Source organism: Octodon degus, unplaced genomic scaffold, assembly GCF_000260255.1.
Source record: "Octodon degus isolate 3935 unplaced genomic scaffold, OctDeg1.0 scaffold00087, whole genome shotgun sequence".
Classification (NCBI taxonomy): domain Eukaryota; kingdom Metazoa; phylum Chordata; class Mammalia; order Rodentia; family Octodontidae; genus Octodon; species Octodon degus.
The window spans coordinates 9,846,660-9,868,274 of NW_004524663.1; the positions used below are offsets into that span (position 1 = coordinate 9,846,660).

The 21,615-nt window shown below is 42.7% G+C and overlaps 1 protein-coding gene across 8 annotated transcripts in view; it reads right to left on the bottom strand.

Annotated features, from left to right (window-relative positions):
* Positions 1-18,097, bottom strand: part of Glis3 (GLIS family zinc finger 3) — a 445,783-nt gene extending 427,686 nt beyond the window's left edge. For 2 of the 8 annotated variants that reach the window (XM_023721941.1, XM_012516007.2), the window contains exons 1-2: positions 16,230-18,097; positions 3,822-4,307 (exon numbers count right to left, since the gene is read on the bottom strand). In XM_023721941.1, coding sequence (XP_023577709.1) covers positions 3,822-4,209 — 388 coding nt within the window. In that variant the 5' untranslated portion in view covers positions 4,210-4,307; positions 16,230-18,097. The other 6 variants (XM_004637184.2, XM_023721940.1, XM_023721942.1 and 3 more) reach the window with 6 other exon arrangements.
* Positions 18,098-21,615: the final 3,518 nt, after the last annotated feature.

Sequence of the window (21,615 nt, forward strand, 5' to 3'; positions counted from 1 at the left end):
GTGTTACTTACTAAGGTTCATCTGTATTATAACATATGAAGTTGCCTTTTAAACACTAAACAACACTCCAATATAGATAGAGATGTAGATAAAGATACAGAGATAGAGACTGACCTTTTTTATCCTTATCCAATGAAGGAAACTAGTTTTTGATTTTTGGCTATTACAAATAATGCTGTCATGAACATGGGCATAGAAAATATTTGTTTTTTAAAAACCACAACTACTGAAAACTTATCTTTGCAAAGATAAAGGGAATATTGTGTGATTCACCACTGAAACTGTCAATCTCAAGCTAGTCATTTGCCTGCTGTTCAAAGGATATCACATGTCGCCACATTTAAAATTTTAAATGTCCTAAGACTCCCTGAGTTTGTGTGACACCTCAGTGATCTTGATGCACCGTCTGGGAAGCTCACCATATGATGTGAAAGCCACTGTCACCAGCATTTTCAACTGAGCAGAGCTCGATCTTCAAGGAATGCAGGCCCTACCGTCCAACGTATACTTCCCACAAGGCTTCCACTAGATTCTCCAGTCTTTAAGTCAGATGCCTGCTGATGTAACAATCCCCAATTTAAATTCTCTGCTCACAGCTCCACCATGTTAAGAGTTGCTATACTCACTCTCAAGGCTCAGAAAATACACGTTCTTATCCATCCTGTAAATTGTACGTTGCCCTTAAACAATGATACCTCACTTTATAGGTTCATTTTATGCATGAACTTCACTGGGCTCCAGGTTGCCCCAATATTTGGCCAAAAATTATTCTGAGTGTTTCTGATGTGATGGTTTCAAAAGAGGTTAACATTTAAATCAGTGGACTGAGCAAAGCAGATTGCTCTACCTAATGTGCATGACCCTCACCCAACCAGCTGAAGGCCTGAAGAGCATAAAAGGCTGAGTCTTTCCCGGGAACGACAGTACGCCTCCTGCCTGACTGCCTCTGAACTGGGACAGCAGCTTTTTGCCCACCTTTGGACTCAAACCGAAACACTGGGTCTTCCTGAGTCTTGAACTTGCCAGCCTTCAAAACAGAGCCTCCACCATCAGCTCTGCTGGTTCACAAGCCCTTCTGACTCAATTCACCTTCCACTTTCTCAGCGTTTCAGCTTACCCACTCTGCAGATTTTTAGGATTTAACAACCTCCATAATCTCATGAGTCATTTTTTATAGGACATGCACACATATACATACAAACATAGATATCTTGTTAGTTCTATTTTTCTGCAAAGCCCTAACTAAATACTACTCCTAGAGTCACATGCTCTGCCAACATTGTCAGGCAGAGCCAAACTCCTTGGTATATAATTCATGACTCTTCGCCCACTTTCTGCTTGTTCCTCTCCAGCCTTTTCTCCTAAGCAGTCACTGCACCATCAATCAATCTATATAAATCAAAAAAAAAAATCTATATAAATCACGTAGAATTCTGGAGTTACTCCATTTTCCCCTCTAATGAAGTTCTGAGTGTGCTTTTCTCCCTATCTAGAATATGTTCTGAACAAAGCCTTCATGCACACTTATTCCATGCACATACTCATACTCACACACACAGGACATACACTCTGCACTACTGCATGGCTACCTCCTCACTAGTCACCTTTCTGCCTTAATAGCTTACTGACCTCCCAGATCCACCTACTAAGCACAGGCAGAAACCCTTTTCTAAGGCTGCCATAGTACTCAGAGTGTATCCTATCTGAGCTTTTATTATGCTTTAGCTGCCATATATATTTGTCTGAATCTCCATCATCTTGAAGGCAAGGACTATGTTTTAATGGCTATTGTGTCCCCAAAATGGTGGCTCATGCATCATGCTCAGGAACGTTTTGTTGAGTAAATGATCAGATAAAGTGCACACAGTCCTAAACCAACAGTTACTGGCTGATGGTTAATAATGTAGGAATAGTCAACCAAAATCCGAAAAGGACACCTTAAGCTATTTCTGACTTCATCTGGGCCACTGATGGTATCCAAGCTGTAGGGACAGGAGGGCTAATAATAGTGTATTTAATTCTTTATCTGTGCCCATGAATGCCCCAACCATATTGATCCAGAACCCACACTGTATGTACACTAACAAGCTGAACCAGAAGGTCATAGAGCAGGAAATCAGGAAGCAGCACTATTTTTATATGCATTCCAAAGTGTATTGACCCTGAGAGTTACCTATTCCTTAAGTACCTGAACCAGTTTTTTTAGCCATGATCATAATTGTAGTGTCCTCTGGTATCAAAGTACTTCCTTACTGGCTGGTGTTTCCAGAGTTACTTATTCTTTCTAGGTCTTCATTTTCTTATCAGTTAAATCAACCAGAGCATACAAGTTGGGATGGCTTTGACCAATCACTAAGAGTATGTACTGGAAAGAACTCAACATATAACTTGATGCATACTGTTATGATATAACAAATGCAAGTTATTAATATTATCATCACTATTACTTTCAGTCAGGCTTGAAAACACAAATAACTATAAAATCAAGCTACCGATCACTGGTCAAGCATGAGCAGAAAGATTTTAATGGGCCCCCACCCCTGAAATTTAAACACTTAGGTTTGATATTAAGAACTCAGCTTGACAAGCCATGGGCATAGCAACCTAACCACAACATAGCTACTTCAGAGATAGCTCCCAGGGAAACTGTTTCCTAAATTAAGCATCAATACCTCTAGGAAACAAAACAACTCAAGACCAAACCTAGACTAAATATTAATACACAAAAAAGAAAAATTAAAAAGCTACATGAATGTTTAGGGTTATGTTGGTTTTTTAAATTCCTCCATGTATACCAACTCCTCCATAAACAAAAATACACAGTGTATGACAAATGACTGATGGTGTACTTATCTGATATAAATAATTTATTCACTTTAATTAACCAGGTGAGTGGTTATTAGGAAGATTGTTAATTAACACTGTTTGATAGTGTAAGTGCTTTTAATGCAAACACTAAGAACTAAATCTAAAAGACTTTACGGAATATATAATTTCCAATTTTGCATAAGAAAACTATATTATATTTTATACAATATACACCTCTTTCTACTTGCAGCCAAAATACACACAGCATCCGCAACACGTCACTTCGTAAAGTCGGCACCAGCTTCTGGACAGCATCGCTCAACTAGTTTGCTCTTTCCCGACTACTATGCTCCCATTTAAAATATATGCAATGCAAAATTATAGAGTTAAGAAAGTGCATTCTCTCTGCATTTCAGGTTAACTAGGTTTCCCAGTTCTTCACAAGTACAAAACATACCTTTTCACTAGTCTTTCCTAGCTTTCTTCTCCCTTGTTAGTAGTTATAGTGTAAAAACTACAGGGTTTGCTCAGAAAATAACTTATTCATATATATTATATATATACCAATTCTTCTTTATGTTAGTAAAATTCCTCACTGTTTACCCTTTTCTTTCTGAACGTAACCTTTCTTCTTGCATTTCTAACACTAGCATCAATGACAGTCCGTCAATCCTCTCATCCATGACCCATAGTCCAAGCTCCATGTACCCAGAGGGCAAGACATTTGTAGGGAGGACCACTACCTGCTCCTCTTCTCTACTTCTGATCTTCCTATTTTTGCCTTCACTCTGTTTCACAGTCCGATGAGATACCCACACTTGTGCCCAGCATTCACACACACAAATACACACACACAACCTGAATGGGCAAACTGTGTATCATTATGAGACAGTGAACTTGACTCTGACATGGAATTACATGCTTTTCTATAGAATTTACTGGCAAGGAAGGGACAAGGAGGATGAAAAAAAAATAGTTTGCACTTTTAAAAGATCCCAAAAAGACAATCCTACCTTTCCCAGGATTTGGAGGAAAAGGACTTCCATACTCTTGCTGCTTTGGCTTTAAAGTGTGTGTCCCTGACATGCCTCCAGGCTGGGCGACCTGGAATCTCAGCTTCTCACTGGCGAGCACTTGTCTCCTGGGGCTCAGAGCGGGCAGATGGATGGGGCTCTCAGCCACACTGTGCTGCAGAACCATCCCTCCTCCCAAGGGCATCTTGCGATGCAGGCTGTTAGAAAGGCTTCCAATAGTGGGGCTCGGTGTGTTGCCCCAAGATGAGGGGCCAGGAGTCCCTGAGTGGGTTCGGCTGGGAGGAATATGCTGGCCACTGACCATCCCAGGCCCCTGTGGGGTTCCCGACGTATGGTGAAGACTCATGCTGCGTGACCTTCCATTCATCCTGAAAAACCTGTGGCCAGGATGGTCAAATATCCAGTGGCACTACTGACTCCTTTCAGGCAAAGTCCAATAAGTTATCCATGGTGTGGGTTATAAGCCTGTTTAAAAAAATAAATGCAGGCAATTTTAAGAGTAAAAATGAAAATAAAGTACAGAGTTTTCAACTTGTGTAGCATTCATATCAAGAACAGAAGAACCCTTAGCAAAATGGTTTTTTACATAGAACAAGGTCATGAAATACATGGATCATTGGCAGACACCCTCCCCTTCTACATTTGTAGGAGACATGGCTTTTGGATCTCCCTATTGTTTTGTTTGCTGCTGAGCCCTTCTCAATAGGTGCTCCTGCAACTGCAACTAATCTAGCAGTGCCAGCTTGCAAAATTAAACTTACTTTGATCCCTAAAGGATCTGTCCATATGAGCTCACTTTTTGCAGCAGCTCCTGGGAAACAAAAAGCACTACCTTCATGAGCTATGAGGCCAGTGCTCCATAGGCCTCAGGAAACCATCAAAAAACCAGACCTAGCCTCTAGAGGGAATAACAGGGACATTATACCATCTCTCACTTTCCCGCTAAGATGAAGCTTTTCATAGACCCTAGATTTACAAATGTCTTTGACATTAAATATTATCATGCTATCCAGCAGTCCTGGGAGACACTCAGTAGCACTCAATAGCCTGGGAAAAGTTACAAAGGTTTTACACGTCCTAATATTTAAATATTCACAGTAGTATTAGAGACTCAGTTGCACATGGTAGAAAGCATGAGGACAGAACAGCCCTCCTAAAGGTAAGCTATGCATTCATTCACCATGCGCCATACTGTATGCTGTTGCTCAGCCACAGCCCCAAGATGCTGCTTATGGGAGAACCGAAAGACTCTGATGGGACCACCGGACACCATCATCCACCCATAGGTGATGAATTCAGTCCTCAGGACCCTAAAACATCAAGGAGATCCTTCCCTTCTTCGACCAGCTGCTCCCCGAAGTACAATGGGTAGCCAAGTGCTCTAGGAGTGCCACTTCCCCACCTGCATGGCAGAAGCCACCCACAGCCTTTCTTTCATCTGGGCATGACCAGCATGGAAAGAAGCCAAGCCCCACACATGCAACAAGGCCTGAGTGCAAAGCAGTCATGCTGGGTATCTTCATTTAGACAGCTTTTGGGGATGTTTTTATATTATCTGTTCAAGGTTGTAAAAATATTTTTAACTCAACTCCCAAATGACCCTATATACCATTAAAGAAAGTATATTGAGGGGGAAAAACATTTTGTGAAGAACTTTTTCTTTTATCATTTTAGGAAATCAACAAGATTAAGTTTTGGGCTGGGGAGATAGGTCAGCAGTCTAAGTGCCTGCCTAGAAAGCACAGGTCCAATCCCTGGTACCATATGCTGTGCCGGCCCTGGAACCCTGGGCACACAGTGCTGGCCACCGAAACCAGGTGTAGTGGCACGTGCCTGTAATCCCACCAGAGGGGAGGCTGAGACAGGAGGATCACTACGAGTCCAAGCTGTGCAGCAAGACCCTGTACCAAATAAATAAATGATTAAAAAAAGTTTTTAATTGTTTCAAGTCAAGCGCTCACTATGCCTGCTGCAAAGTGTACCATGCGTGCCTATGCTGAAGGGCGTCAAATACAATTAGCACCCAGGTGTGGTGGCACGACGCTGTAGCTCCAGTTAGCAAGAGGCTGGACGATCCCAAGTTTGAGTTGAATCTAGACAACTTGGTACTCAGTGAGACAGACTCTGTGTGTGTGTGTGTGTGTGTGTGTGTGTGTATGTGTGTGTGTGTTTAGAATTTTTTGTCTTTGACATTAAACACTCTCCTGCCACCCAGCAATCTTAGGAGACAATCCACAGCACCAATCTGTACCAGGGTTACTCTTGCTCTCCTGTTCTCCATTCCTTGAATGGACAAGTGGGTCCCGATGAGCCACACCTCCACATTTTCAGTTTTTTTATGGAACAATAAGAAAAAGACCCTGAAATCACACTGGTTGTCATATTCTTTTTCACACTGGAAAGCTTCCAGGGCCTCTTCCACTGGGTCCATGTAGAACTTGAGTGCAGTGCCAGTCAGCCTGTTGATTCATTCACTGGTTAATCGTGAGCAAGAGGCATTTACAGTCTGTGCTTTGCCAGATAAAATTAGCCATCGAGTCTCCTTTCACTGATAAAATATTGTTTTCTGAGCCCTCTGAACCCTGAATAAGAAAGTACTAATTCAGCACCCACCAAAAAAGGGCAAAGAAATATGTCACACTGGCTATTCTTTGAAAATGAAAAAGTGTTCAACATGACTGGAAATATGAGTCACTAAGACCATGGTCCAAGTGACAAGTGTCTGCAGATTTCCAGACTGCCTATTTCCAGGTTTTTAAAAATAAGGGAGTCATTTTTGGCAGCAAGATAATATACAAGCAGGAATTCTCATCAAAGATGTGGATAAAAACACGTAAGTAAGTGCTTAGCGTGAAGCTCAACCATTAAAAAGGTGAGTCTGCAAGAAAGAAAAATAAAGTCCTGAGAAATTGATGAGATATCAGGCATCCACACCTGTCTGCCTTGTACTGGGTATTTTATTTTTTATAAAGTACAATCCTGTTTTAAATAGTATTAGGTTGAAAGTAAAATCAACAACAAAATGTACTTAAGTTTTACTACTGAGAAAACAGCATCCAGAAAATAAAGTGTTTAATACCATCATGAAAAACCAATAGGGCAAGGTCATGTGAGCTGAGCAAAGCCAGGCTCAAGACAGAAAAGAAAATACGGAAAATGTGCCTAAAATTGTAGTTTTTCATATTAACTATGCTAATGAATTTTTCAAGCACTAGATAACAAAATGTAAAATTCAATTTTGTTTGTTCATATCATAATACTTTTGCATGTCTTTTGGTTAAGTTATATATTCAGCACAGAATTCTAAGTTCAAAACAACAACAATAAAAAAGAATCAGTGGGTATATACCTATAATCCTAGACCTCAGGAGGCTGAGGAAGGAGGAGCCTAGTGAGTTTGAGGCTACCTGGGCTACATAGAGTTCAAAGCCAAATTGAATTCCATATACCAAGACCTTCTCTCAAAAAACAAAATCAATTGCTCCATTTAAGAGAGACACATGCTCATAGAGTCAGAGTGAAAAGAGCACTCAATAAGTCACGGTATCTGAGGTCTACTGTTGACAAACCACTAATAACTTCGGTTTGTTTGGGGTTTTTTTCATTCACAAAAGACTGAGGAGTTGAATATAATCACTATGGTTTCTTGAGATTTTGTTAATCTGGATAATATGGGTAAGGAAGAGTATTAAAATATCCACTTACTATAATCAAGAAAAGAAATACATAGCCTTTGTGTATTTAAATCTAGGGGGACTGAATAGACGCAACAAAAATAACAACACCTCTACAAACTCTAACCAAGTAACAGCACATAAGAAGCTCTCGCACAAGCAATGCTCAGAATGACATCAAACAGGGAAAATGAACTGAGGGTTAAACTTGCACTTTACAAAGAGTAGAATCAAACATGTAATTAGTACAATTCAATTGGAAGATACTCTTTGTATTTAAAAATTTGACTGAATTTCCAGCATTTTCTTATCTGCATTCTACCCAACTACTCTACCCTAAGCTGGGAGGAGGGAGGGAAGGGGGAGGGAGGGAGGGAGGGAGGGAGGAGAGGAAGGGGAGGGAGGAAGGGAGAGAGAAAAGAAAGAAGGAGCAACCAAAGTATAATAAATTTAGAATATTCTGGATCTGACGTTGACACATACTCTGTTGGTTGACACAATGAAAATGTTCGCTCTGCTAATGAGTCAACATAAGAGTTAATAAATCTCTACTTTTGACTACTTTCAAATTCTTAAAACACTCCTGTAAATCACGTCAGAGAGGAAATGACTTAACCCCCCAAGGAAAGGAAGGCACAAAACCATCTAATAACTCCACTGGTTTTCTGGAAAAGCACGACTTTAATCAAAATATAACATCATGACTCTACCTTCTACCCAGGGCTCTAGGCACTGCTCCTTTTGAAGCAATATTAACTCATCCATTCAAGAAAATTCCAAAAATACAAGTTCCATAATACCTATCTACAGCCGAAGGCCCTTTCTTAGTAAATATCATTAATAGACTCATCTAGAGTCATAATTCATCTGATGAGCCAGTTAATTATTAATTTTCATACATCATTTCATTTCCTTAGGCTACATTTAGCCTTTGTTATATTTTCCATTCCTTATGCCACAAGTATTTCTTCCCCTGCACAGCAAACCTGATAATGAAACACAGGTCAGCAAACTGCTCCATATATATGTACACATATACAGATAGTCCACCTAAAATAGAGTTCTCATTGATTCTTTTCGTTTTTCCCTTTGGGTTAATGACTGTATAATTTCATTAACACTGCCTTTTCAATTCCTCTGCCTTGATCGTTTAATAGCTCTGTGTTATTCCCACGGGCTTCTCTTGTTGCAGCTTTTGTAGCCAGAAGAATATAGAAATGAAAAGCCTATTGATAAATAATATGTTATTCTCATGCATAGGTACAGTGTGAAGCACATTCTGCATTAAATCAAGAACAGATAGAGCTGAATGTTCTTAGATCCTAAGAGTTCATTTTAATAAGCAGAATGTACCTTGTCCTAACACAGGTGACTGACTCCTCAGAAAAGATTGTATAAACAAAAACCAATCATGTAAGTCATTTTATTGGCAACAATATAAACACAGCTATATTAGATGTCACCAATAAATCAAAATTATTCTTGTCTGCAATTTTAACAAGAGGAAAGTGCAAACATGTGCCTGTGAAGGTGGAGGATATTACGGAGGAAATGTATTGGATGTGTACAATACTTCTCTAAATTGAAACTGAAGGGTCCTGTATTATGTATGAAAAAGCAACCACAACAAGGCAAGTTGATCATTTCCATAGGCTCATAGCTTTATCCAGTGAAACTGACAAACACAAAAATTAAAACAGGAGGTACACAAAAAGAGAGCTAATTCCTCCCTGTTGAAATGGGAAGAAGAAACTTCAGGAGATTACATCTAATAACTAGCATGTGCAGACCTATTCATGGGAGTACTCCCCAAGCTTAACGCTGGAAGTTGTTAAATATATTAATTTATTCATTCTGAACACTAAGAAGTACAGATGTTACAAAGCAATACAATCACCCCTAAGATGAAATCAAAGAGGTTCATTCAGAGTTACGCTAATTAAAAATAAGTAGACAAATCAGTGTTTCCTCCAGAGAAAAGACCATCTTTCCAACAACCCCACAGAAGACATAATATAATGAACACTGTGGATCCCATCTAGTGGAAACCTTGACTTGCATTTATTGATAGACTTAAACCTCTAATTAAATATAGACTCATTTTAACTATTTTTTTACTTTCATATTTTATAATGTTTACTCAGAATGAAAAGAATCTTTCCTGGACTCAGAAGAATAATGGGTGATGTCATTTTAAACTTAAAATTATGGCTATGGTATTCAAAATATGATAAATATAAATAGGACACAAAAGAAGAGGATGGGACAGGCAAAGGGAAGGGAATGGGGGAAAAGGGCAGGATCAATTCTAGTTGAGAAGTTCATTCCTCTTAATCAATCCTAACTCAAAACTCAGGAGCAGAATTCAGAACCTTTCACATGATGACAGTGATTACAGATTGCTGGAGGAAATTTAGAGTGCTTAGGAAAATATTGCTGAAGGACAACATTAAAGTTCAATAACTAAGCAGTCTTAGAATCTACTTTCTATACTTCAGTGCATCTATCCTCTCATGTCCTTGTAGTTTACTAAGTGCCACCAGTTTTGGTAGTAATTACTTAAGTGTTTCATTTACCCCACCTAAGTCACAAACTCATCAATGAGCAGAGAAAGAGCTAGAAAATTGTGGCCCTACCAAAAATGGCAAAAGAAGGAGAATTACGGGTCTCCTTAAGCACCAAAAGTGCCAAAGGAAATCAGACAAAACGAGGGTGAATATGGAACTACAAATCTTTTCTTAGTATATGTCTGTGATACATAATAATGACATTTGTTTGGGGAATTGATACCTACACATACCATGTCTTGATCCTTTCCATTCCCCTTTTACCCTGTCAACCCCTCTCCACAACCCCTTCACATCTCCACAAAATTTATCCCCATGTTTCCTACCATCCCTCTTTTATTTTGCTCTGTATTTGTATTTTGGGTTTCTCATAAAATAGAAACCATGAGTTATACATCCTTCTGTGTTTGATTAATTTGACTTAGTAGACATTCTCAAGATCCACCCATTTTCCTACAAATGACTCAAATTTATCCTTTTTTAAGTCTGATTAGTACTCTGTTGGAGCATGTAAATTCAGAAAGGAAACAAGGCCCTGGAAAAGTCGAGGTATGAAAATACTGTGCAGTTCCCAGACCTACGTTTAACAAAGGACTGTTTCTAAAACAGTTTTTCAACTGGACTGCAAGGTATTGCTGGTCCATGACACCAATTACTCAACAGGGAAAAATATTAAAGAAACAGAACCAGAATAAAGCAAAACCCATCAGAATACATAAAATCTATTACTAGTCAAGTATCATTTCATAGGTTACCTATGGGTATGCACATCTGTATCTAGATAGCGCATGCTAGGTAAGTTAAAAAAAAGGTTTTATTGTGAATTACAGTCAAAAGAGAATGAAAACCACTTATAAAAGGCACTTGGACTATTAGCCTACACAAGTACCTACAAAGAACACCTGAGGGAATAGTCAGAATTTGAAAAGTAAAATAAATACAAAAATACAGTTGTAATAAACAAAAGATCTAAGCTATGTTTGACATTTTTAGCTTTGTTTTTAAAAAGCTAAATAATATAGTCACATTCCTACCAGTGCTGCTACTTGTTTTTACTCAAATATCAACTGATCCATCGTTAATAAGTAATAATTCATCAACTAAGAGGATCAACTCAAAATGACTGATGGGTGACGCTGATGTGGAACAAAATCCTGCTCTCAAAATGCAAAAAGGGAGAAGTTTAACGTAACACATGGCTGTCTTTGAGAAAGTCGGTTTCCAAAATGTGTTCTTAATGCGAGTTAACCATTAGATTCTGAGACCAGGATTTCAAATGGAAAAATGAGCACATTCCCTATGATGTCACCACTGAATTAATTACCTGAACTGCAGAGACTGAGCACCACATGGCCATGGTTTGAACACAAGGTTTCTTCGAAAATACAAAAGCAAAATAATTGGATGTAGATTTTTCTTAAAGATGAATAAACACAGAGCAAGCCCATTCTCAACACAAAGAGATTATAGGGTGGTAAAATATGACAAAATGAAAAGTGGAGTCCGTGTCACTTAAGTCTGCATATCTAATACTAGGTCTGTTTAAATAGCTATTTTCAATGCTAAAAACTACAATTCTCTCAAAAGATAATGAACACCTATCTGTAGAAGAATCTACAAATAAAATTTATCACTTCAACCAATATTCAAGCATGTTAAATCCTCCTTATTACCCATGTAACAGAGATTTCTTCCCTCTGGTGTACTTATTGCTTGAAAGTGGCCAGTGTCACTATTTTTAGCTGTTGGTACAGACAGAAGTTTTATACAAGTTAAATTATGTTAGTTGACATCAGTGTAAAAGTATGAATGTCCACAACAATGACTAGGCCCTTAACCAACATGACAACATATTTATTAAAAAAAAAATTTAAACCTCTATGAATGACTCAGCCAAGTTACAGACAGAAGTGGAATTTATTGGTCATACTAAAAAGGTTGGGAAAACATAAATCCATTTCTTCACACACAAGAATAACAAAAATTTGTACATAGCCTTGGCCCTGGGTTTTCTGTGTACAGTATTCAGCAGACCTGGCTCTGGACTGCAGAAACCACTGATCCTTAGAGACTGGTCTCCCTATCAAGGACTGGGTTAGATCTTATACTATGAGCCTATCTGCTCATCCGCACTTCAGCAACGCTTGCTGCCCCTGAAGGAATGTGAGGCTTTTCACGCTCCTGGTCTATGAAAGATCACAGTAGACAAAAACAGCCCCACTGACTTTCTTCCTCTCAAGTCTGCCCTCAGCTAATACCGAGATCATTCGTGGTTCAGGCTTTACAGACAAATCCTCTGATTTTGTTCCCCAGGAAAAGCCTGACTGGATCTTTGTCTCTGACCATCCTGCACATCACCTTCCGATCTACCTCAGACCCTTCTTTCCTCCTTTTGTCCTTTTCCTCAAAAATCCAGATCCTATTCTCCCTCCGGAATCTCCCAATACCTATGTTAGGGCCTCCCTGATCCTTTCTAGCCTCCAAGTCTCTGATTTATAAAATGAGGGTCTTTACACTATTGCGCATAGTTTGTGAGATCACATGAAAATATACATCACACGTTCAGCACAGTTCTTGGGACATACAAGGAGCCTACAAATGGTAAATGTTTCACCCTAAACACCTCTTCTGACATTCATACCTGCCTACATTGCATTATAGTCATCTGCCTATGCTGCATCTCCATCTAAGTTGTAACTTCACTAATGAGCTTTCCCCAGCCCTTATAATTCATGTAGATATACTCTATCTATATACTTACATTTTGCACACTCTTTTATCATATGCATTTTAATACCACATATATATGTGTACATATATATTTATGTATATTATTGTATATTAATTCATGTATTTTCACATTATTCATATTAACCAATCACACTGAAAAGTAAAGTATAACTGAAAAATATATCTATCCCACATTTAGCACAGTATAAAACATGACCACATAATCATGAGCCCCATACTGTGGACTAAGGAACTGCTCTAATTGCAGTTCTGTTTCTCAGTCCTTATCTTGTCCATGATCTTAGGAAACAGTAGTCCAGAAATTCTATTGCACTCATCAGGCAAAACAGTTCTTTCTCACCTTTCTCTTGGCATGCTGGCTAAAAATGAGAACGCCTAACAGCTGCAAAACAAATAATCAGGTCAATACCAAGACCAAGCTTCTTCTGCTATGGGGGTTGTTGGCCCCAGGAGAGAGAATCCCTTGCTTTCTAGGTTACCCTGCTGGGAGGAGCCCTTCAGGGTTTTCCTCCTGGCCTACAGTGGGACACACTAGAGATGCCACTCATGCATATTCTGTCTCTCTAACCACACTATCACCAAGACAAAGTAAACACTGCTTCTGTTTTGATAGTGTTTTTCCTTAATTCTATCATATTAAGTAATACCTGGCCAATTTCTGAAAGCCAAATTGTTCCCATCATCTTTAGAGTCCAAATTATATGATCCACTCAGTGGTTACATTGAGGCCCCAGAGTACGTATTGGATTGCTACATTTATGTGTTTCAAAGAAACAGGCAAAACTAATGTAACTTTTAGATGTGAAGGCATTAATTACTTGGAGGGCAGTCACTGGAATGGTTACAGTAAAAGATGTTTCTATTCCTTAATCCCGATGCTATTTTGACCCGTGTTCAATTTATAAGCAATTCAGTTTAAGACAGTTGTGCTTTTCTGTACCCATATTTTATCACAATAAAAAAAAGATTTTTGGATCAAATCTGCTTGAAATAGAAAACTAATTAAACTTGGAACTTGAGCATCTTGTTATCCAACTATGTGCTGTTACTTTAAAGGTTTTATGCTTCATCCTCCTCGAAAGAGAAGGGTGCCATGTTCTCTTGCCCAGATTTTCCATGTGCCTTCTTTTCCTCAGTCTTGATTGAGTCTATAAACCAACAATACTTAAAAAGTTATAGAGTTAAATTGCATGATGGCACATGGCTGTAATCCCAGCACCCTGAGAGGCTGAGGCAGGATTGCAAGTTTGAGCCCAGCCTGGGCAACTCAGTGAAAGTCTTTTTCAAAATGAAAAATAAGAGAGCTGATGAAGCACCTCAGTGTAAAAGGCCTGGGTTCAATCCCAAGTAACACACACATACACACACACACACACACACACACACACACACACAGAGGGTAAAAAAGTTTGAGAGTTAAGCTCTGAATTTCTACCTTATTTATGCTATAACATCCTCTCAGAAAGTAATTACAGAAACACAGGAAATGACTTCTTTAGGGATGAGAGTGTGCCTGGGATGGCGCTTCCTTAGCTAGGTCCTTCAAAAGTACTCCCATAGTCTGGGAGAATTGCAAATTAACATTCAACCCCAAAGATCAATAACTACAATATAAGAGGAACACTGTAACTAGAATTCCTCAGGCATAGCTTACTAGCAGAAAATATAGACCCAAGTGGGGGGAACACAACAAGAAAACTAAATTAGGGGCCAGGGATATAGCTCAGTGGCTTAAGTGCCTGCCTGGCAAATACAAAGTTCTGAATTTGATAAAAAGTACCACCAAAAAAAAAAAAAAAGGAAATAAGTTCACCTTAAGATAAAGGAAAGACCACTTCTGTCCACATAGATAAAAGCAGGACTCAATTTTATTTTATTGAACCACTCCCATGCTGCTTGTTTGGACCCAGCAGAAATTTCACCCACTAGGTAGAGCCTGAAATCCATCAAAAAAAAAAAAAAAAAAAAACCTATGCCCTGTTTGACAGAATGATCACTTTCTCCCAAGAAAATCAACACAACCCTTGGTACTCACCCTCTACTAATTCAACTATTACCAAGGAATCCTCGTAGAACCAGGATATTGGAAATGATGCTCAACTAAAATGGGTCAAAGGTGAACCAAGGAGAAAACATGTATCACAGCAGTCTCTCCATGGCTATTGAGCCATGGAGACAGCTAGGTGGTCTATTCACCTGCATGGCAAACTCAAGACCAAAATCGGACATGCTAATAATGCACACCTGTAATGCCAGCCACTGAAGAAGCTGAGACAGGAGGATCACTACAAGTCTAAGCTGCGCAACCCTGTACCAAATAAATAAATGATTAAAAAAATAAGAATAAACTATTGAGATTCAAGTAGAGCTGAGTCCTCCAAGCAAGATATGAAACTGCCAGCTACCACAAGGAAGAGTGTTCTGGAAATGAGTGGAAAAGAAATATTCTTCCTTTCCAAGATAATATTAGAGCTGGTGGAAAGCAAAGACAAGTTTAAAAACACTAGGATAATCTTAACTTCAGCACATTCTCAATTTCAAGAGGTGGCATATAAGATCCCATGCTTCTGTTCCAAGATGGCCTCAACGTCTCAAGAACAAACTTTACTGTTTTTCTGCAAATTTCTGCAAGTTGCACGCACCTGCACCTCACCGTAAGCAAACTTGGATTAAGATTTTAAACCACATGTGTTGTAGCCCCCCAAAATCATTTTCCAACTAGTTTAAAAAGGAAAGTAGTTTTAAAAGTGGGAACGAGACATAGCAATACAAGAAGGAAAAGGACACCTAGCTACCTTTAAAGGCAGAAACTATGACTCATCAAAGCTTTCAAGGGGCACAGAAAAGACTTCATTTGTCTTGAGTTCACCGTCAGTCCAAGAACTGGAAAGCCGAAGTGTTTGTTCTGGTTCTGGGAGGGCTAGCAAAATCCCTAAACTCACTCCGATTTGTCACTGTAAGTGACCTCCTGTCTCCTCTAACCTCAACAATTCGGACTCAAGTCTAGGAAGAAGACACGAGGGTAACCGGTCCACTGAGAACGACACAACTTCCCTCTCCTTACCTACTGCAAGGTCCTGGGCCCCAACTTTCAAGAGATGCTGCAGTCCTGGAAAAAGGTGGTTCTGGTGGATTGGGAAGAAAGTGCAAGGGCCCTCCGGTCTGAAAATGGGATCCATAATCTCAGGAATCCAGTCCCTAGGGAGTCCGGAAGTAACCCCCTAACCTGGGCCCTGGTTTAAGCGTCCCAGAGATGGAGGCCAAGCCCAAGGGAGGGAAACCTAGCTGGAGACAGGCTCCCAAGGTAGCAGGGCGCCGGGGGGAAGGGGGGGCGAGAGCAAGGGAGAGACGCCTAGGGCCGAGCTAGAGGAGAGCAGCCTTCTTAGGTTCCTTACCCCACACACTGGCCGCGGGGGTCAGGCCCCGGCCCCCTGGACTCCCGGCCGCGAGCGAGCGAGGGGCGGGCCCGGAGGCGGAGGCGACCGGCCGCTGGCTTGCGCGTCGCTGCGACCCCGTCACTCCCCACCGCCTCCGCCCCTAACCTTCGGCTGCGTCCGCAGAAGCAGCAAAACAAAACAAACTCGTGCCGGCTTCCTGTTGTGCAACCGAGTCCCGAGTAGGTCGAAGGCTTAAAGGGCGCCGCGGCTGGAAGGGACCCGCGCGCGCAGCCCGCCCCGTAGAGTCGGAAGCCTGCGGGAGCCCAGACTCGCTCCGCACCCCTGGGGCGCAGCGCCCCGCCCCCGTCACTCCCCGCCTCCTCAACCCCCTACCGAGTCCCGGGACGCGAACCGCGGAGCCAGGAACCCTTCCCCAAAGTTTCTCCCTCCAGGTACCTAACTGAATCATTCATAGGATGACAAACCCGCCAAGGCCAAGATTTCCAGACACATGGGTGATTTCCTCGTCCTCGAGGTGACTTGTCAGCTCCAGTGAGTAACTTGGAACTGTCGCTTGGGGCAAGGTGTGTGTCTCGCTCGGAGAGCGGCTGCTCACTCACGCTTTCCAGAGAGCGGCTCCGACAGACTTCAAACTACACACAGGCTCATTTATAGGGACTGGAGCCTTGAGCGGGACAAAGTCCCCAAGACAGACGTTTTCCAAACAGTGCTGACATTTTGTCGGGCCGCATAAAAATGTAAGCGCGAGGTGACGAACCGGCGGGGCGCGCTGAGGGTGTCTGCGCGCCCGTGGCGTGGGAGGTCGCAGCTACATCCGGGCGGCCGTAGGTCGCCAGCCCGACTGGATGCCCACCCCCAAGCCCGGGACCCCCAAACAATGGGGCGCGCCTGCGTGAGGCACAGGGTGCAAAACAGCCCTCGTGGAGCTTAGCAAACACGTGGAACCTGAACAGGCAGCCACAGTCCGTGTGAGCGCGAAAGACCTCGCGTCACCCCGTGGGCTTCCACTTCGCCCAAGTTCCCCTTCCCAGATAGATACCTGGGGTCTGGATTCGGGCCGTGCACCAGCCCGTGCGTCCTGCAACCTGGTCTGGCTACGCAGCCTTCTAGCGCCTGCGGTTTACAAGAAAGCACAAAAACTCTTCCTAAGGGGCGAAACTTTAACACCGTGTTGATTTCCCTTCTGTAGTCTCCGCCCGGGGCTCTCGGGAACGGACACAACGCAGTCTGATGCCTCTTTGCGGGTGGCTGTGACCTCAGCCGGCGGAGGTCTCTAAAAACACTTCTGAATCTGGGGTGCGCGTGGCCCCACACCCACCCGAACGCTTTGCTGGCGCAGAGAGCTATTTCTAATCCCTGCTAGTTTGTGTCCCAAGCCCCAGCTCCCCCCACTTTCGCACTCGAGCGCCTCGCCGCAACCCGTCTCCCGCCTGCGAACAAAGTTCCTATGGCATCCACTTACCAGGTAACCGGGATTTCCACAACAAAGCTCAGCGTGCGCGTCCTTCCCGGGCCAGCCGGTACGCGTGACAGCGGGCGGGCGCCGAGCAGCGGGTCTCCAGCCCGTCAGCGCGCTCCGCTGGCTCCGCCGCCTTCCGAAGTGCAAACTCGCATCCGAGCCGCGGGCCGGAGCGCGGAAACCCGGCCCGAGCGCCGAGCGTACGCTCGCGTCCGCGAGGGCTGCAGGGGGAGGAGGCGGCGGCAGGGGGGCGGCCGGACCCCCGGCATCAGCTCGCGCCCCCGCCGCTCACGCTCACGCGCAACTGTGTTTGTTTAGAAAGTTAAGTTGCGACTTTGCGCCCAGCCCGCTCCGCCCCGCTCCTCCTCGCCCCGGGCAGGAGATGTGGCCCGGGCCGGCCCGAGATGCGGGTTAATTGCCACTGGCCGGTGCCGTCAGGGGAGACCCCGGCGGGCCTGGAAGGCCGCCAGCCGCGTACCAGGGTGCGGGAGCGCCGAGGGGGCGGCCACGGTTGCCGGGGTCGGAGCGCGCCGGGCTCTGGGCTGCCCCGGCGGCGCAGGGTGGACGCGGTCGCGCAGAGGGAAAGAGAGAGAGGGACGGCGAGAGGGAGGGCGGCTGCCCGCGAGGAGCGTCTGCGTGCGGCTGCGAGGGCCGGCCTGCAGCCAGCTGCTTCCTGAGTGCGAGCGCCCGAGGGGGATGGGGGCGGGCTTGCCGGTCACCGGGCCGGCCAATTCGAAGGCCCAGCCTGTGCCTCCCTGGTCTCTCTCTCTCTCTCTCTCTCTCTCTCTCTCTCTCTCTCTCTCTCTCTCTCTCTCTCTCTCTGGAGAAAGTGTCAGCCTTTTTCAAAGATTTGATTTCAAATTATAGTGGAAAAAAATTGGGATGCACATCTCAGGCTTTGAAACGGAAAGTGAGGCAGAAAGGAGCATCTTATGGTTGGCATCTTAAGGTTGGCATCTTAAGGTGTGGATCTGGGACAGAGGGAGGTGACAGAAGTGTGGCTGGGGTGTAAAGGTGAATCCAGGCTGTATTGCTAAATGGGGGCCCCTACCCTGCAGCACACTGATACATTTCTAGAGAGATGCCTTCTTCTTAGGAATGGAGTCTTATCGATTTGGCATAATGAAAGCTCTCAAAAAGCCTGCTTTGGATGTCCACATATATCTCCATAGAGGCAGTCGAGTTTTCGCAATACGTTTGCTTTTATGTTATGAACCTCTTTTCTTCAGGACACAAACTCATCAAAATATCTATCTGAAGAAGACCCAGTGTGTCGTGCCAGCCCCGCCCCTGGGGTGCGCTGAGACTGAGACTGGGCATGGTGGCACGGGCGTGTAATCCCAAAACTTAGGAGGCTGAAAATAGGAGGATCGCTATGAGTCGGATCTGTATAGTGAAACCCTGTAGGCCCTGCACTAAGTACATTAATTTTTTTTTAAAGTGGAGGGAGAAAAATAATTACTTGTGATATGTCTTTCTACAGTTTCCCATTTCTCGCCTCTTCGTTTCCTTTTTAATACAAATAACCCAGACCAGGATGCCAATAGATGGGTTCAACCACACATAAGAACAAGAAAATACTCATAAAATGAAGCATGCAGTAACCCCACAAAAACAAAGAAACCAAGTGGTGGAAATCGCCATGACTATTCCGCCGTGGCTAGTTATTGCAACATGCCTGACATTCACATAAAAAGTCCTCCTCATTAACTCCAGCCTTCAGGAGCTGAGCAAGATGGGAAGACTGACCCTTCCACACATCATGGGAGTTGTGTTCATCAGCTCCTGTGCTATACACAGCTGCCAAGGAAAAATACCAGTCTGGATGGATACTGGAAAAAAAAACAACAAATAACTATCCCGTGACCCCTCCCACCAAATCATTTAAATTAAAATGGTTTCAATGCATGAAATCATAAGGGTTTGTAGATACTTCCAGGACTTTCTATTTGGCAGGAACAGTAGAGCCTGGCGAGAAGAAAACAGGCCTATACCCTACATTAATCAGTGGCTAGTGGGAATGAAGTATTGAGAAAATTAGGAGTCATCAACATGGAGATGCCCAAAATTCTCTTAATTTACCTAAATCTAAGAGTGAGAATGGTCTTTTGTTTACATAAAGTTTTTATAAACCTATAAAATTCTGAGAACATTTACTATAAAATAGGTACAGTGCTTTGGTTGGATTTTTTTTTCTTTTTTGGCCAAGAAAGTAGACCTGCAGTATTCTATTCTATGAGAATAGTAAAAATGTAATGCTATCCATACAACCCCAGAGTGACTCAGAATGAGGTCCGTACCTCTTCTGGGTGAACTGGTAAGCTTGGAAAAGGGAGGTAGTAATGAGAGGTAGTGGGAAAGGAAGTAAAGTTGTTCAGAAATTACATTCTTCCCTCCCCTGCATGAGCTTTCCCTCCAGGAACTGCCCTGGCAGCCTTTCAGCAAGATAGGTGGGAACTCCAGCCGGGTCAGTATCTTTCCTCTCTAGAGACTCATGTCCTATGTGCCTTAAGTGCTGACTCAGGGCAGCTGACTCAGCAGACAGGGCCCTGGTGCCAGCTCATGGCCAGTTCTCATTCACTTGAGAAAAATTCAGTGAGTTTGTGGTACTCAGTCCGAAGACTAAGATGAAAGGAATTTATATGTGTAAGCATCATACGGCGAGAAGGTTATGCATATCCAGTGCCTGGACTATAGCAACCTATCAAGGAGTGGTGACTCTTTGCATATATTATTTCATCTTTCTTCAAAGAACATAAGTTTACTGTTGAACATAAACTTCAAGTTTATGTTCAACAGTAAACTTATGTTAAGGAGCAAAGATGTTGAAACTCAGTAAACAGATAGGGCCAAGTTTGCCAGTTCGGAAGCCTCGAGTTCTTTCAACATTGCTGTCATACAAAATAACTGCATATTTGCTTTGAATATTTGCTTTAAATAAGCATATTGCGGGAGTGAAAAGTGCAAGCAACTTGTAAACCATGCTGGATAAGCGCAATTAAATATGCAGGGCCTATGGAGGAGGGAGTGCTAATTTCCTACCACGTACCATGCAGTAGCCTGGTTGTTTGAACAGGGCCCCAAACAAGGAGCAGAAAACTGATAGCAAAACAGACCACCCCTGGTGGAGGGGTTAGCCTCAGAAAGGACACAGAAGGCATAGATCCTGTGTAGCTGCTTGTAGAAAGCTAAGGTCAAAATAAGAACACTCAGAATCTGGTAGCTACAGCAGTAGAACAATCTCAGAAGGACCACCCTAACAGAAACTTTGGGAGAACTGTTACTTGTGTCAAGCTGAGTAATCGCACAGCAAAACTTTTGCAAATATACAAAGAACTGTGATCAGATTCCTACTCTTGTAGAATGCCTGTAGAGGTAATATTTGAGCTCCAAAATAAATAAGGTGAGCTACCAGCACTGGTGATAGTATGTCTGACTATTAGAACACACACACACACACACACACACACACACACACAGAGTCACATACCAGATGGCAATAGTCCAGTTAGGTAGAAATACAGTGGAAAAAGTCAGTGTTTGCCAAATTAAAGAGGAGAGCCGAATGTGTCCATGGAAAATTTCCACTTTGTCTTCCTGAGGAAGTAGTATCAGTAGTGGAATGCATCAAATTTCACATTACATTATCAGTGTTTGACATGCCAATAAAATACTAGCTGCTCTTCCTACTACCTTACCACAAGTGTGATCCACCTAGACTTTCCTATTCATCCATTTTCAAAACTTACTTATACCTATTACATTGACATCATCATACCTCTTTTCCCTCCTAAGATCAAGACTAAATCAGTGTCTCACAATACGCATTGTGTTAATTATTGTAACTCTCCAAGTTGTTTGAGCTGGGCCCCAAACAAGGAGTAGAGAGCTGATAGCAAGTGGACCAAGCCTAGTGGAGGGGTT